This window comes from Chiloscyllium plagiosum, chromosome 4 (genome assembly GCF_004010195.1).
Source record: "Chiloscyllium plagiosum isolate BGI_BamShark_2017 chromosome 4, ASM401019v2, whole genome shotgun sequence".
Classification (NCBI taxonomy): domain Eukaryota; kingdom Metazoa; phylum Chordata; class Chondrichthyes; order Orectolobiformes; family Hemiscylliidae; genus Chiloscyllium; species Chiloscyllium plagiosum.
Window position 1 is genome coordinate 31,128,159 of NC_057713.1, and position 15,672 is coordinate 31,143,830.

The window sequence follows — 15,672 nt, forward strand, 5'->3', positions numbered from 1 at the left end:
GTTTACAAATATCTGTAACGCTACAAATTTGGTATAAATTACTATTAGTTTTTCAAACTATTGAATGTTAAATTTGTAATATATTCTTCTTTCAGAAATATAAAATTACTTTTCAATAGAACAGTGTTTAGGCTTAGTGGAATTATACTCCTTTAAAATTAGTCAGAAATTCATATCAATACTCAGCAAATGCAAACATGGACTATTCTGGTAATTAACCATTAGTGTTTTCAGCTGAAGGTCTTATTAATTCTAGTTTAACTTGGAAATGAAAGATATAGATCAGCGTTCCAGATTTTGAATATGGAACTAATGGCAGAAGATTGAATTTCTTTTTAAGAAACCAACAACAAGAATTTAAAAAATAAGAAATGACAGTACTTGGGCAAGAAATCTAAAAGGAGACAAAAAGGAGCTCCTACAAGAAAAGCAAGTAGCTACTATAAGTGCTGGTTCCTTACAGGATGAAACCAGGGAGTTAATGGTGGAAAATAAGAAAACGGCAGGTACTTTTAACAATTATTGCATATAGTCTGCATGTAGAAGACACAAAGCACCCAAAGAATAGCAGAAAATAATTGATTTTAGAAATATTTCAGTCAACTGGAGAACTGCACATGTAGTTCACTCGAAAGAAGGGAGACAGAAAACACCAAACTATAGGTTACTTAACAGAACATTTTTCAGAAAATTTTGGATTATATTATTAAGAAAGACAAATCAGGACAGTTGGAAAGTCTGGATTCAATTAAGCAGAGTCATTATTACAAAAATGAAGTCATGGTGGACAAATTCATTACCATGTTTAAGGATATAATAAGCAGGATGGATAAAGGAGAATCTGTAGATTAAGTTTATTTGGACATCCAAAATGATTGAGAATACGGCCATTAAAACGTTTACGATATTAAGCAAGAGCTCATGGTATTGGGCGTGATGTATTAGCATGAGTAGAGGATTGGCTAGATAACAGGAAATACAAGCAAGGTAAATTAACTGTTTTTAGTGAGTTGTCACAGGGTGACTGCAAACATCTCAACTATTTCCAATTTATATTAGTACTCCTTCCCTTTGTGATCATGATGCTATTGAATGGTGAAACAGGCTCAAGTTGCCCAATAATTTAATCTTATCCACATTTATGTTCTGTTTCCTTAAATATATTTAGTTATTAGCAAATAAAATTAATAAACGTTATTTTTGGACTTGTTATCTCAATAATCACTTGCACTTTTTAAAGAATTAATTCAGAGGACATGGGTGTCATTGCTGGGGTAAGCATTTAGTGATGGGCAATAATTGTCCTTGACATGCTGGTGATGAGGTGTCTTCTTACACCACCGCAGTTCACTTGCTGTAGATGGATCCAAAAAAAAAATGCAGAAGGGAGTTCCTGGATTTTGATTCAGTGACACTGAAGCAATGGCAATATACTTTCAAGTCAGGATGCTGAGTGGCTTTGAGGAGATTTTCAGGAAGTGATGCTCCTGTATAGCTGCTGCCAGATGGAAATGGCCATAGATTTGCTGTTTACCGAACCTTGGTGCATTCCTGTAGAGCATCTTGTAGATGCATCACTGCCGGGTGTTGGTGAAGGATGGACTGAATGCTTGTGGATGTAGCACTAGTCAAACAGGTTGCTTCTTCCTGGATGGGTGTCAAGCCTTTTGCATGTTGTTGGAGCTGCGTTCACATCAGACATTTTCTCCCAAAATTAGTGCGTGCAGCTAAGGCAATTATCACTGCAGCCATATGTGCAATCAGAGATTTCTATTTGACCAAATTATTGTAACCTTTGCTGTTTTACGTAATGCATCTGAAGAAGTTGATACTCATGTTGTTAGCATCAACCATTCAGCAGATGTCACATACAGGCTGAGTATGAAAACAAGAGTCCTTCACTCATTTTTGAAGGGGGGAGATCTATCCAACAGCTCTCAAATGCCTGACCAAATGTAGTTATACTTCCAGCTATCATACAATAAACACATTCTTGTTGTTTAAGAACAATGTCTCTACTGTAGACACTCCATATGGTGTTTAGATTAGAGTGGTGCTGGAAAAGCACAGCAGGTCAGGCAGCATCTGAGGAGCATGAAAATCGACGCTTCGGGCAAAAGCTCTTCATCAGGAACAGGGTGTATACTCCACATGGTGTATACTCCACATAGTGTATCCTCTAATACTAATCACTAGCAGACCCAAGATGAAGCAAAGACAACGGTGGCAGTGAACTACCTCAAACAATCCCTATCCAGAACCACGTGGTACCAGGATATAGTCATCTGGGAAAATACAACTTCCAAGAACAAAACACAAAAGTTTCTTTGGAATCTGTGTTCCTAAAATGTCAAAATGCTGCGTTCTTCATTACTTTCAGGCTATTAAGAGGAGTAAAAACAAAACAAAACTATTGGGAAGATCGGAAATAAAATGACACATGAAATGCATTTACTTTGGGTATGTATTGACCAAACATCAACCATTAATCGGAAATTAAGAGGGTAAAGCACTCATAAGAGAGAACATGCACAGGCGACTTTTTAATGTATGCAGCACATTAGTGCAAAAGGCTGACGACCTTGCAACAATCTTTAGCCAGAATACAGACTGCTTTAAAATGCGGAGTCGTGAATTGCACGGAATGCTGTGCAATTGTCAGCAAATATCCCATTCCTGGTCTTATGACAGAGAGACAGATATTGATGAAGTACCTCAAGATAGTTGGGCCTAGTACAATACCCTGGGGAACTCCTGCAGAGATGGCCTGGGGCTGAGATGGCTGACCTCCAACAAACAACCATCTTCCTGTGTATCAGGTGTGACTCCAATCAGTGGAGAGTTTTTTCCCTGATTCACATTGATTCCTGTTTTGCATGGACTCCTTGATGCCACTCTCAGTCAAAGGCAGCCTCAATCTCTAGAGCTGTCACTCTCACTTAACCTCTGGAATTCAGCTGTTTTGTCCATGTTTGAACCAATACTGTACAAGGTCAGGAGATGAGTGGCTCTGGCAAAACCCAAACTGGGCGTCAGTAAGCAGCCTGTTACTGAGCAGGTGCTGCTTGATAAAGGTATCACTTTATTGATGATCAATGGCCAGGTTGAAATTTGTACAGAGCTGAAAATGTGTTGCTGGAAAAGCGCAGCAGGTCAGGCAGCACCCAAGGAACAGGAGAATTGACGTGCCCGAAACTTTAATTCTCCTGTTCCTTGGATGCTGCCTGACCTGCTGCGCTTTTCCAGCAACACATTTTCAGCTCTGATCTCCAGCATCTGCAGTCCTCACTTTCTCCCTGAAATTTGTACAGGACCTACCTGGGAAACTTTCCACATTGTCTATGGATGCCAGTGTTGTAGTTGTACTGGAACAGCTTAGCAAGGGTGCGACAAGTTCTGGAGCACAAGTCTTCAGTACTATTGCTGGAATGTTATCAGGCCCCTTAGCCTTTGTGATGTCCAGTATCTCCAACTGTCTCTTCAAATCACTGGAAGGAAGTGAAGTGAAATGTTTGAAGACTGGTAGCTGTAATGCTGGGGACCACTGGAGAAAACAGAGATGGATTATCCATTTGGAACTCCTGGCTGAAGATTGCTGTGAAGAATTCCTCTTTGTCTTTTGCACTGATGTGCTGGAATCTTCCTTGACTAGGGATGTGAACTTCCTCCAGTGAGTTGTTTAATTGTCCACCACTATTCATGACTGGATGTGCCAGGTCTACACAACTTCCATCTGATCCGATGGTTTGTGGGATCCCTTATCTCTGCCTATCATTTGTTGCTTATGCTGTTTGACACGCAAGTAGTCCCGTTTTGTAGCCTCACTGCATTACCACTTCATTTTTAGGTTTGCCTGGTGGTTATGCAAGCATTCCCTCCTGCACTGTCCATTGAAGCAGAGTCGATTCCCTAACTTGATGGTAATGTTTGAGTGAAGGTTAGAGTCATAGAGTTATCCAACATGGAAACAGACCTTTGATATACTGGGTCATGAGGGTGCAGATTGTGTTACTGATGGCCTACAGCACCTCTTGGGTGCCCAGTCTTGAGCTCATAGATCTATTAGCATGGCAACTGTTCGCACAACATGAAGAAGGTATTCTCAATGTGAAGGTGGAACTTCATCTCCACAAGGACTAGGCAGTGATCACTCTTACCAAAAATGCCATGGACAGATGCATCAGTGGCCAACAGATTGACAAGAATGAAGTCAAATTCCATAAATTCGAACTATTACCCACAAAATCTAAAGCGAGGACTTTTTTTTTCCATTCCCTCACTCAGAGTAATACGGCATGGAGACAGGCCCTTCAGCCCAAACTGGTCCATGCTGACTAAAATGTCCATCCACACTAACCCCATTTCACTGCACTTGGCCCATATCCTTCTAAGGAGAAAGTGAGGTCTGCAGATGCTGGAGATCAGAGCTGGAAATATGTTGCTGGAAAAGCGCAGAAGGGCTTATGCCCGAAACGTCGATTCTCCTGTTCCCTGGATGCTGCGCTTTTCCAGCAACACATTTCCAGCCCATATCCTTCTAAACCTTTCCTATTTATGCATTCCACTCATTCATCAGAATCTTTTACATTTTTTAAAAAAGTGGTAGGAAGCAGATTTCACAAGCAATTTTAAGGCACAGCTGAATGGTACATGACAAGGAACTTGCAGTTTGTGGAGAAGAGGGGGCTGGATATGGGGCCAAGCAAGATTATTTATTTTTCAAAAAGGAGTTGGTACAAAAATTAAAGACAGAATTCTATATTTTGCCAATGCAGACTGAAGACTTGACAATTCTCGAGTATTTCAGCTCCAAAATAAAAGCTTGAACAGATGCATGCGTATGAACAGTTAAGAGAGAAATCCAAAAAATTCTCAAGTTGAATCATAATAAAATGGTTAAATTCAAACCTTAATAAAGCAAACTTAGATCTAGGACTATGAAGTTTGTCACACCATGACAACACTCAAGACAGTTCAGATATGCCAATTAGTCTTTCTATTTCATAGCTAAAACATACACATATTTAAACACAGTTGTAGATTGTTGGATTCCTTATTGCTGCTAAGGTACATCAAAGGAACAGCTTGTGGCTCAATAATTCATTGCTAACCTCTAATGGTATTAATGAGATTGTGAAAAATGCTAGAATGTCTGAAAATATTTCATCTAAAAAAAATTGTATATATTGGGTGGATAATGGAAGAGGAGTGAAGTAGAATACATTTAGGAAGAACTCCTGCCAAATATTTAACACAAACTTTAATGGAAAGATTTAAAAGGGAAGGTTTTAGAATCTGACCAATTCTAAATTTAGGTAGTATAATTTTCCTGACTGAGTTGCTCATAATATAATCTGTTCATGCACTTGCTGGTTTACCTTATAAAATTGTGCAAATAGCAGTCCATGACTTTTGGCGTATGTGCACACTTAAGCCTATGCTCTGCCATATAAATACCGTGGCTATCAAAGCAGCAGGGAAACTTTGCAGATGAATTTCATCTCCTGTTTCCATCACCATCTACAAGGCACAAGTCAGGAGAGTGATTGAATATCCTCCACTGGACATGTGTAGCTGCAAGAATGCCCAAGAAGCTTGAATCCATCCAGGACAAAGCCCTGTCAATCTTTCCACCGGTGATTAGATTAGATTACATTACAGTGAGGAAACAGGCCCTTCGGCCCAACAAGTCCACACCGACCCGCCGAAGCGCAACCCACCCATACCCCTACATTTACCCATTACCTAACACTACGGGCAATTTAGCATGGCCAATTCACCTGACCTGCACATCTTTGGATTGTGGGAGGAAACCGGAGCACCCGGAGGAAACCCACACAGACACGGAGAGAATGTGCAAACTCCACACAGTTAGTCGCCTGAGTCGGGAATTGAACCCGGGTCTCAGGCGCTGTGAGGCAGCAGTGCTAACCACTGTGCCGCCCACTGATGCAGGGCAGAGTGTACTATCTATAAGAGACATTGCAGCAACACATCATGCATTCTTCAACAGCATTTTCCAATCACAGAACTTCTACAACCAAGAAGATTAACACCAATAGACTTATGGGAACAACATCACCTGCAAGTGTCACTGGGTCTGGAACTACTTCCCAACAGCACTCTGGGTTTATCTACTGCCTATGAACTGAAGTAGTTCAAGAAAGCAATTCACATACACCTTCTTGGGGACAAGAGGGATGGGCAACGGTACTGATCCAGCCAGCAACATCAAATTCCATGAAAGAATAAATTTTAAAAAAACAAGACTAAAGGATACCACATGATCTTTCATGATGTGTTTGAAAAAGAATAACAAGTATTCAGGTCAACTAAAAGTGTGAAGTACGCTAATGAATATTGGTAAAACAGTCATTATCACTTGGGAAGTCATCTAACCCTCGGTCCTCAATTACAAATCAGTTCTTCGATAACATGGTGGTGTTCTTGAGCAATCCCGAGTTATAGGGAAGAAAAAAGAATCGCACTTTAGAAACAGTGCTTAAGCTGTTGACACTGTAATCATGTTACAGCCAACACACATTTTAAATGCAGAAACGGCATTGCATATTCGCTGTAACAAATTGGCATCGACGAAACACACCATATAACAAAATGATCTGTAAGTGAGCATAGACAGGTTTCAGAATTCAGGTCAGTGCCAGACAGTACACAAGATTCACAAAAAGTTGTAATTTAGTGCGGAGGCACAAGACAAAAAATATAATCAGTGACTGCCGCTTTCACTCTACAACAAATTCATTAAATTTAATTATTTAATCATTTGGCATTAAATTAACTCACCCATATCAATTGACCTACACTGGTAATGTTGATGAAACAGAAATGAACTTTGTTATACCAAGTCTTAGGAAAGAAAACTATCCAAATAAAGATGACTGGTAAGAAGGTAGTTCATCGTAGCTCCATTTTTAATGGCAGATTAAAGCCCATGGGGATATTCAATCTTGAATAACTCTCCTCCCATCTATAAGGCACAAAATTACTACTTGCCTAATTGAGCAATTTCTACAGCACTCAAAAAACACAACATAGTATAGAACAAAGCAATAGGCTGCATAAGCAACACAACATCCACTGCTTCAGGGATTTACTCCCTCCAGTGAATTCAACAGTGCACACTGGCACCAAGATGCTCAACAACAACGCGAAGATCCATCAACAACACCTTCCAAATCTAAGAACATTGTGGGTACATTTTTTTAAATCAAACTATTCAGGGATGTTATTACACAACTCCAGACCGGGTGGGACTTGAATCCAGGCCTCCCAGCTATAAGAACAAAAGCTGCAGATGCAAGGGACTGCAACAACATGCAAGCTCACTTCCAAATCACATGGTACCCCATTAAGAACTTTGGACTTAATTTGGACCCAACAGTTTGCTGGGTCAAATTCATGTGACTCCCTCCCGAATACGTACAGCACAGAAGTGCGATATAATGACCATCAACAACAAGACAGAATCAAACCATTTTCTTTTGACGCTCAGTGGACTATCAACAACTGACCAGAGACTGAACTGAACTAGCACATAAATACTGTGGCTACAAGGGCAGGTCAGAGGCAAGAAATCGTGTAGTCAGTAACTCACTTCCCCACTCTTTAAATTAAGTCCAAAGGCATGAGCACAACGGAATACTCCCCATCTGCCTGGATGAGTGCAGTGCCAACAGTTTGAAACCATCATGGTCAAAGCAACCAACTTAATTGGCACCAATTAAATATTCAATCCCTTCACCATCGATGCTCAGTAGCAGCAGTGGAATTGCAGAACTTGTCCCAAGATTCTAAGACAGCAGCTTCCAAACTCACAACCACTAGCATCCAGAAGGACAAGGGCAATAAATACAAGTTGGTAAAGACAGTGTAGCTATTAAATTGCGAGTTCAAATTATTGGATATCTTTAAACAACAGGTGAAAAACTGCTTTCAAACATGAATCTGCAAATTCCCCTCCAAGACAGTCACAATCCTGACTTAGAAATTATATCACCGCACCTTCAGTGCCGCTGCATCAAAATCTGGGAACTGCCTCCCTAATGTCATTGTGGGTACATTTTTTTAAATCAAACTATTCAGGGATGTTATTGCACAACTCCAGACCGGGTGGGACTTGAATCCAGGCCTCCCAGCTCAGAGGTAGGGATACTATCACTGCACCACCAGATCCTTTATCATCAGGCCAAACTTACAGCAAATGTGCTGCAGCAGTTCAAGAATGCAGCTCACCACCATCTTCAAGAGCAACTAAGGTTGAGGAATAACCGAGTCAGTGACATCCATGTCTCATGAGTGGATTTTGTAAAAAAGCACAATGGTGTACATGAATTTTAGTGTTCAAAAAGGCAACTGACTACCACCTTAGGAAGTTAAGGATGAGCAATGCAACAATACTAACTAAAAGCCCACAAATAACACCTTTCCCCAGTAATATAGATGAAATTAAACGTATAAATTGACATACAAAAACAGTTTAACTGTTATAATTTAAAGACATCCATTAATTTGAATTGTGCAGCTTAAGTAACAATAGTGTCCTAACCAACATTTTCTGGGAAAAAAAACTGTCAGAGCCAGCAGCACTAAGGTCATTTAAAAGGCACATGAGATTCTCATGGCAAGAAACTATCTAAGCAATTTAAAACTGTATTTTCGACAAAAATGCGTTTTACTTTCGTACTTGTGTCCAAAACCCTAATTAGCTATTATTCAGCACATAAACTCATGATTCTGAACTATAACTGCAGCTCATCCAGTCACAGCACTGTGACTTCCACTGATAGAGAGACTTCACAGTGAAAACAGTCTTCACTGCTTTCCAGAGTACATATTTTCTACTCATCCTGTTCAGAGATGTTATGACACACCTCCAGAGTAGATGGGACTTAAACTCACTCCTCCTCACTCAGAGATTAAGAAATGACCACTGTATCACAACAACTCCAGACTAGATTTCCAGGGTAATATTCCCAGTCCAACCAACCTTCAGCTGCTACATCTATGATTTTCCCTACATCATAAGGTCAGAAGTGAAGATTTTTGCTGTTGGCTGCACAATGTTTAGCACCTTTTGCAACTCCTCAAATATTGAAATAGTCCATATCTAAATGCAACAGAACCAGGACAATATCCAACAAATGACTTGTAACATTCGCCAAACACAAAAAGCAGGCAGTGATAGTCTCCAGCAAGACAGAATCTACTGATCGCCCTGATATTCACTGGCATCATCACTGAATCCCCCACTATCCACATCCTGGGGTCACCAATGACCAGAAATTAATCACTGTAGCTACAAGAGCAGGTGAGCTACTTGAAATCCTGCAGCAGGTAACCTTTATTCTGACTCCTCAAAGCCCATCCACAAGGTAGATGTTAAAAGTGACACATAATGCATTCCACTCAACCTAATCAGTGAAACTCAAATGATTTGAAGTGTGACACCAGCCAGGACAAAGGAGCCTGCCCAATTAGCACAACATCCACAAATATTCACTTCGTCCAGCACTGGTCAATAGAAGCAGAGTGTACCATCTATAAGATGCACTGCAGACATTCATTAAGGCTCCTTAGGCAGCACCTTCCAAACCCATGACCAACAGAATAAAGAAGGAAAAGAGCAGAAGTAGAACACAACCACCTGCAAATTCTTCTCACTATCCTGACTTGGAAATATACAGTTGTTCCTTCAGTGTTGCTGGGTAAAAACCCAGGAACCCTTGCCCCAACAGCATTATGGGTGAACCTACACCAAGTAGACCACAGCAGCTGAAGGCGGCAGTTCATCATCATTTTCTCTACAGCAACACTAACATCACAATGAGAAAGGTGGTCTTAGGTAACAGGAGGACATAGATGAATTGATCAGATGGACAGATCAGTGGCAGATGGAATTTAACACTGAAAAAAATGAGGTAATGCACTTAGAAAGAAGTAACAAGATGAGAGAGCGCTCAATGAATGGCTGGACACTAGGAAGGGGGTTATCTTATGATGCTTGTTCACAGATCCTTGAAGACAGCAAGACAATATAATAGAGTAGTTAAGAAGGCAACTTGCCTTTATCAATCACAGCATTAAATTATAAGAGGAGGAAGATTATGCCGGAGCTGAACAATAGCTTGGTTAACACCTAGCTGGAGTACTCTGCACTAGTCCTGCCAATGAAGTCCACATTTGATGGACGAATAGAAACAACCTGTATTTTATATAACTATTAGTGCACTAAAATGTCTTAAGATGCTTCACATGATGATAATAAAGTATCAAATTTGCAACAATAAAATTGTTAAGAGTTCAAAAGTAATAGACTCACCACAAACTTCCACCTCTTCTGATAATTTTAGTTTTGCTTTTCACTTTGTAATGAGAAGATCCAGGCCCACACAATGTCTTTTTGGCGATGTCAGGACCAGACTCGAGCTTCTTTGGCGTTATAGATCGCATCCGATGTACTGCAGGCTCCGACAGGAATGAGTGCTGTGACTTCCATTGATAGAGAGACTTTGAAGGAGAAACAGTCTCCACTGCTTTCCAGTAGTACTTGTTTGACAATGCTCCTCTCTTGTGACAGCACCCGGTCTTTCTCAGCTTTCCTGAACATCTGAGCTCCAGGCTTGGTTTGAGTGCTACACCATCATCTCCCATAGCAACAGACCGTGTGGTATTTTTAATCAACTTTGGTGAGACAGACTTTAGTGTAATTTGGCTAGAAGCCTGGCTTGATTTGGCAGTGTTTGAAACCCAAACATAGTTTGCTTTCCTTTCCTTGTAAGCTCTGCTGGAAACAGGAGTGTTACTCCTTTGCTTCTTCGGTACTTTGTGTGTAAGTGAGGCTTTTGACTTCAAAGAGCCTTGCACTACATGTGTTTGAACCTGGGAAGCACCAACTGAAACTGACTTCCTCACTGCCATCAAAGTCTCATTCTGGCCTCGAGCATCAGTACCAATGTCTTCCTTTTGCCATGTATATTTGGATTTTTTAATTGGGGAAGAATTGCAGGGTATTTGGTCTACAGAATTTAAAACATTCTGCTGTTTTCCCAAAGTTATACAATCATTCTTGGCTCGTTTGTCCAACTCAGCAATTTTATGCAATAGGGATATTTTCTGTGACTTGTCTGTTGATGATTCAGGACCAGCATGGGCATTATCACTTAACTCAACAACTTGCTGGAATTTACCCACAAATCCACCTGCACTATCACCATCCATGCAGTGAATCATACCCTTCACAGAAGTTTTTGGAAGTTTGCATATTGATGCCTCTGGACTTGAACTAGTACTGTTACTTGACTCAACATGTTGGATCTCTGTCAATCCGTGCTTTACTCTGCGACAGCTGAGAGGAATCTTCATCTTGGTTTTTCCTGTTACTTCAATACTAATTTGTTCTTCTGTTTTAGGCACTTGTCCTTCTTCGTCCTGCTTCTTTGTACTTTTCAGTGTAGGACTTTCTGCAGAGAGAGATGTAACGGCACTTATTCTGTCCATCCTCCTTGCCATTTTCACTTTGTGCAACTTCTCCTTTAGTGCCAACAGCTTATTGTTTTTCAATTCTAACTCAGAATTCAGAGCCAGTAAAGACTGTGCTTTTGGACTTGTTTGAACTAATCTGGAAGACTTGCTGCTTAAGCTGCCTGCTTCTGATCCACTTGTCCCGACCACATATTTGTTGATAGTGCTTAACTTATGTCTAATAGTAGGCATTATCTCACTTCGAGATTCACGAGCAGGTGTCTCACTACACGTGTTGATGGGTTTCTTATTGACCAGCGAGTACTTTGTCCGCCATGAACTGCTCGTTTCTGAACCTGCTGGAAAGTTCTTTGAGTTGACAGATGTGTATTTATGATTGCTACTCGTCCATAGCCCTTGCATGTGTAGATTATTAGGTTCAGTACTTGCCGGCACATCACCATGGACATTCTTATGGTTGGTTATAAGAGCTGTGGGGATGAAAAGAAAACATACAAAAAATGAATTTGAAATTAATGCACCAATACTTTAGTTGGGGCAGGGAACTGAAAACATTTTTAAAAGTCTTGTAATTATATAGGTCTCATCTGTCTCAACACACTACTCTTGTGATCCACGGAAGTGCTTCTTGTTCTGTAAACAACATAACCACCATATTGTTCAAAGCCCCAAACAGAAAATTACATGAATAACTACTTTCGTGAGAATTTATTTGTTGTATTCCCATGTTGGTAGTCTGAAGCAGATAAGAAAATTATACAGCATTACATTTTGACTAAACGTAAAGGTCATTGACTGAAATGCATTGAGACATCCTGAGGAATTGAGAGGAACAAAATAAATGCAAGATCTTTCTTTACATAGCAGTAGGATACCAAATTATATGTTCAAGCCCTAAAGATGTTCTTAGACTCATGAAGTTTTGGCTCAAATGAGACAGCTACAAAATTAACCAAACTAACAGGTACCATTAACTATCTAAAGGGGACATGAATAAACTCAACAATTTGCATCGGTGGTAGCACCTTCAAAGTCAAAGGTTATAAATTCAAGCAAATGTACACTAACTCAAGCTTGGCATTCCAATCAAGTGGGAGCAATTGAAGACTGCAGATGTTGGAGATCAGAGTTAAAACGTGTGGTGCTGGGAAAGCACAGCCGGTCGGCAGCATCCGAAGAACAGGAGAATCAATGTTTCAAGCATAAGCTCTTCATCAGGAATTCCTGATGAAGAGCTTATGCTTGAAATACCGACTCTCCTGCTCCTCGGACACTGCCTGACCGGTTGTGCTTTTCCTACACCACACATTTTGATTCCAAACAAGTACCAAAGGCAATCGAGTGTGAAAGATACAATTTTTCAGATAACACTGCAACAAGATCCTGTCTGCATATTCAGATGGATGCAAAATCTCAAAGTATCTTTCAAAGGAAGAAAAGAGTGATCAGTCAGGCACTTGTCTCTCATTCAACAGAAATTTCAACAAATCAAATGCATCCCAACAGAGACACAAAGAAAGCTACTTTTCAAAGTAATGGTCCACAGTTCATTGAAGATTAACCGTACCATAACTATTGATAATAACAGTACACTTTGCAGCAATAATAGCAAACAATCGTTGATTAGTCATAAATTGCAGGTGTTATAATTTGATACTTTCTTAGATGGATCATACTCTATCAAATTCTAAAGTATGTACTAACACATGCACTTTGTACCTTTTCGTTTTCCTCAACAATTTGGATTTTTCATTGTGACATTATATTGATAATACTTAAGAGATTCAATTGTCCTTTTCTTGCAGTGTACAGATCCATAGTTTCCCACATCTCTTGTTTTCGTTGGGCAAGCATTCATTTCTGCAGTTCAGAGGAAGAAAGCCTCTGCCAGTACATTATTAACTAACAAAGCCTTTTGGCTGTCTCTGCCTATATCTTAATTTGATTCAATCATGAAACTGACTATCAGGTTATTCTATACCAAACACTTCAAATGCTCATCTTAAAGTTCTACTTGCATTATTCTATCAGATCAAGACAGGCAAAACCAAGCATTAGTAAACAACAAAGAAAAATCATCAATTTTTACACTGTCTAATTAACATGTTCCTCACACAACTAAGTAATTGAAAAATATAGTCACTGTCACCATATAGTAAACAGAACAAACAATTTATACATAGCAGCATTCCACACAGAACAAGCAAATGGATAAGATAATCTAATATTTACTGGTTAAAAGATAAACATTGGTTATTTTGCCATGGGATATTTTGTTATGTTAAAGAAATAATTATAAAAATTAGCTTTTGTTATTTCACCTGGAAATGAGAAAGAACTCTGCGTTCTTTCTCAAAAAGTACCACACACTCCTTTCTAGAATACATTAGGAACAAACAATTTGGCATATCATGTGAAAGACTGCACCTCTGACTGGACTGGACTGCCAACCCTAGACAATGTCTCTGGAGTGAGGTTTCAGCTCACAAAGTAAAGTCACCATAACCCTATCAGATCATATGGCTGCATTCTCATCAGAGAGTGACAATTGGTGGTGGTTTAACCTAAGAGTCACCACACCTTGGGGAGGACAGATGGTGAGAGAGCGTACTGCTGGAAAAGCACAGCAGGTCAAGCAGCATCCGAGGAGCAGGAGAAGCCCTTCATCAGGTTGCCCTTCCTGATGAAACATCGATTCTCCTGCTCCTCAGATGCTGTCTGACCTGCAGTGTTTTTCCAGCACCACACTCTCAACTCTGATCTCCAGCATCTGCAGTCCTCACTTTCTCCTCGGAGAGATGGTGAGAAAGACAATCCTTCATGGTAACCTCAGATAGTACAGGAACTGAACCCACTCTGTTGGCGTCACTCCGCATTGGAAATCAGCCATCCAGACAACTGAACTCACCGAACCTCCTGAGACAACCTTTTGACCGAAGAGACAAAAACAGAAATTGTTAGGATTATTCAGCAGGTCTGAGAGCATCTGTGGACAGAAAGCAGAGTTAATGCTTCGGATCCAGAGACCCTCATTCAGAACCGTTCTTCTTTCACGCCACAGATGCTGCCTGACCTGTCGAGTTTTCCCAGCAATTTCTGATTTCCAGCACTGGTAGGTTTTCTTAATGGGACTGAAGAGTGCTGACACGGTGTATGTACAAACATTAAAGTTTCCTGGGCTAACCAGTATTGTTAACTGGGTGAAGACCTTTCCAAGAGTTAATTCCAGGTACCACCATCAGTGCAGATACAGTCAGTCAGTCAGGATCAGGGCCTGTAAAGTCGACTCAGGCCGGACATTTTCTGTTAGCTAAACTCTGGGCTCCCGGTTATAGCCATCACCGGGATCGGGACGGTTCATTTTCCCGGCTCAGGTACTGGAAAAGGTTTCTGTTTCGGATACTCACCGGAGAGGAGCTGGATCTGCCGCTGTAACGCCTCCCTCTCCTCCATCTCCAGCAGCGGTTCATCACCACAGCTGCACGGCCACTGACGTTCACGTCATAACGTATATCCGTATGACGTTACACGTCCGCGCCCGAGTATGATGGACACCTGCATTAACCACTCATAAGCGGAATGTCGCACGGCAATGACCAATCAACTTCAAGCGATCGCGGCTAACTGGGCAGGAATTATCTCCTGCTCGCAGAGACCTGTGGGAGGTGTAGTTGATGTACAATCAGAAAGAATCGGTTGCAGTGTAAGACGAGGCGATTCAACCCATGCATTGGTTTTGATACCTAATTCCAATCTCCTGCTTTTTCTGTCGTATCCCTGCACACCATTTCGATCCAAATAATCTCTTGAATGGCTGAAATGAATCTTCCTCCACCACATTTCCAGGAAGAACACAGCAAGCCAGGCAGCGCCAACTCGAGGACACCTCTTCCTACTGTCCCCTTGACCATGACCCCACTCCCCATCACCAAACCATCATCTCCAAGACCATACAGAACCTCATCACCTCAGGAGATCTCCCACCCACAGCTTCCAACCTCATAGTCCGGGAACCCCGCACTGCCCGGTTCTACCTCCTTCCCAAGATCCACAAGCCTGACCACCCTGGCCGACCCATTGTCTCAGCATGCTCCTGCCCAACTGAACTCATTTCTACCTACCTCGACACTGTCCTATCCCACCTAGTCCAGGAACTCCCCACATACATTC

The 15,672-nt window shown here is 40.9% G+C and overlaps 1 protein-coding gene across 1 annotated transcript in view; it reads right to left on the minus strand.

Annotated features, from left to right (window-relative positions):
- zc3h3 (zinc finger CCCH-type containing 3) overlaps nt 1–15,027 on the minus strand; it is a 275,802-nt gene extending 260,775 nt beyond the window's left edge. The window contains exons 1-2 of the mRNA XM_043687898.1: nt 14,910–15,027; nt 10,340–11,972 (exon numbers count right to left, since the gene is read on the minus strand). Coding sequence (XP_043543833.1) covers nt 10,340–11,972; nt 14,910–14,955 — 1,679 coding nt within the window. The 5' untranslated portion in view covers nt 14,956–15,027. The remainder of the gene's footprint in view (nt 1–10,339; nt 11,973–14,909) is intronic.
- Between the last annotated feature and the right edge of the window lie 645 nt (nt 15,028–15,672).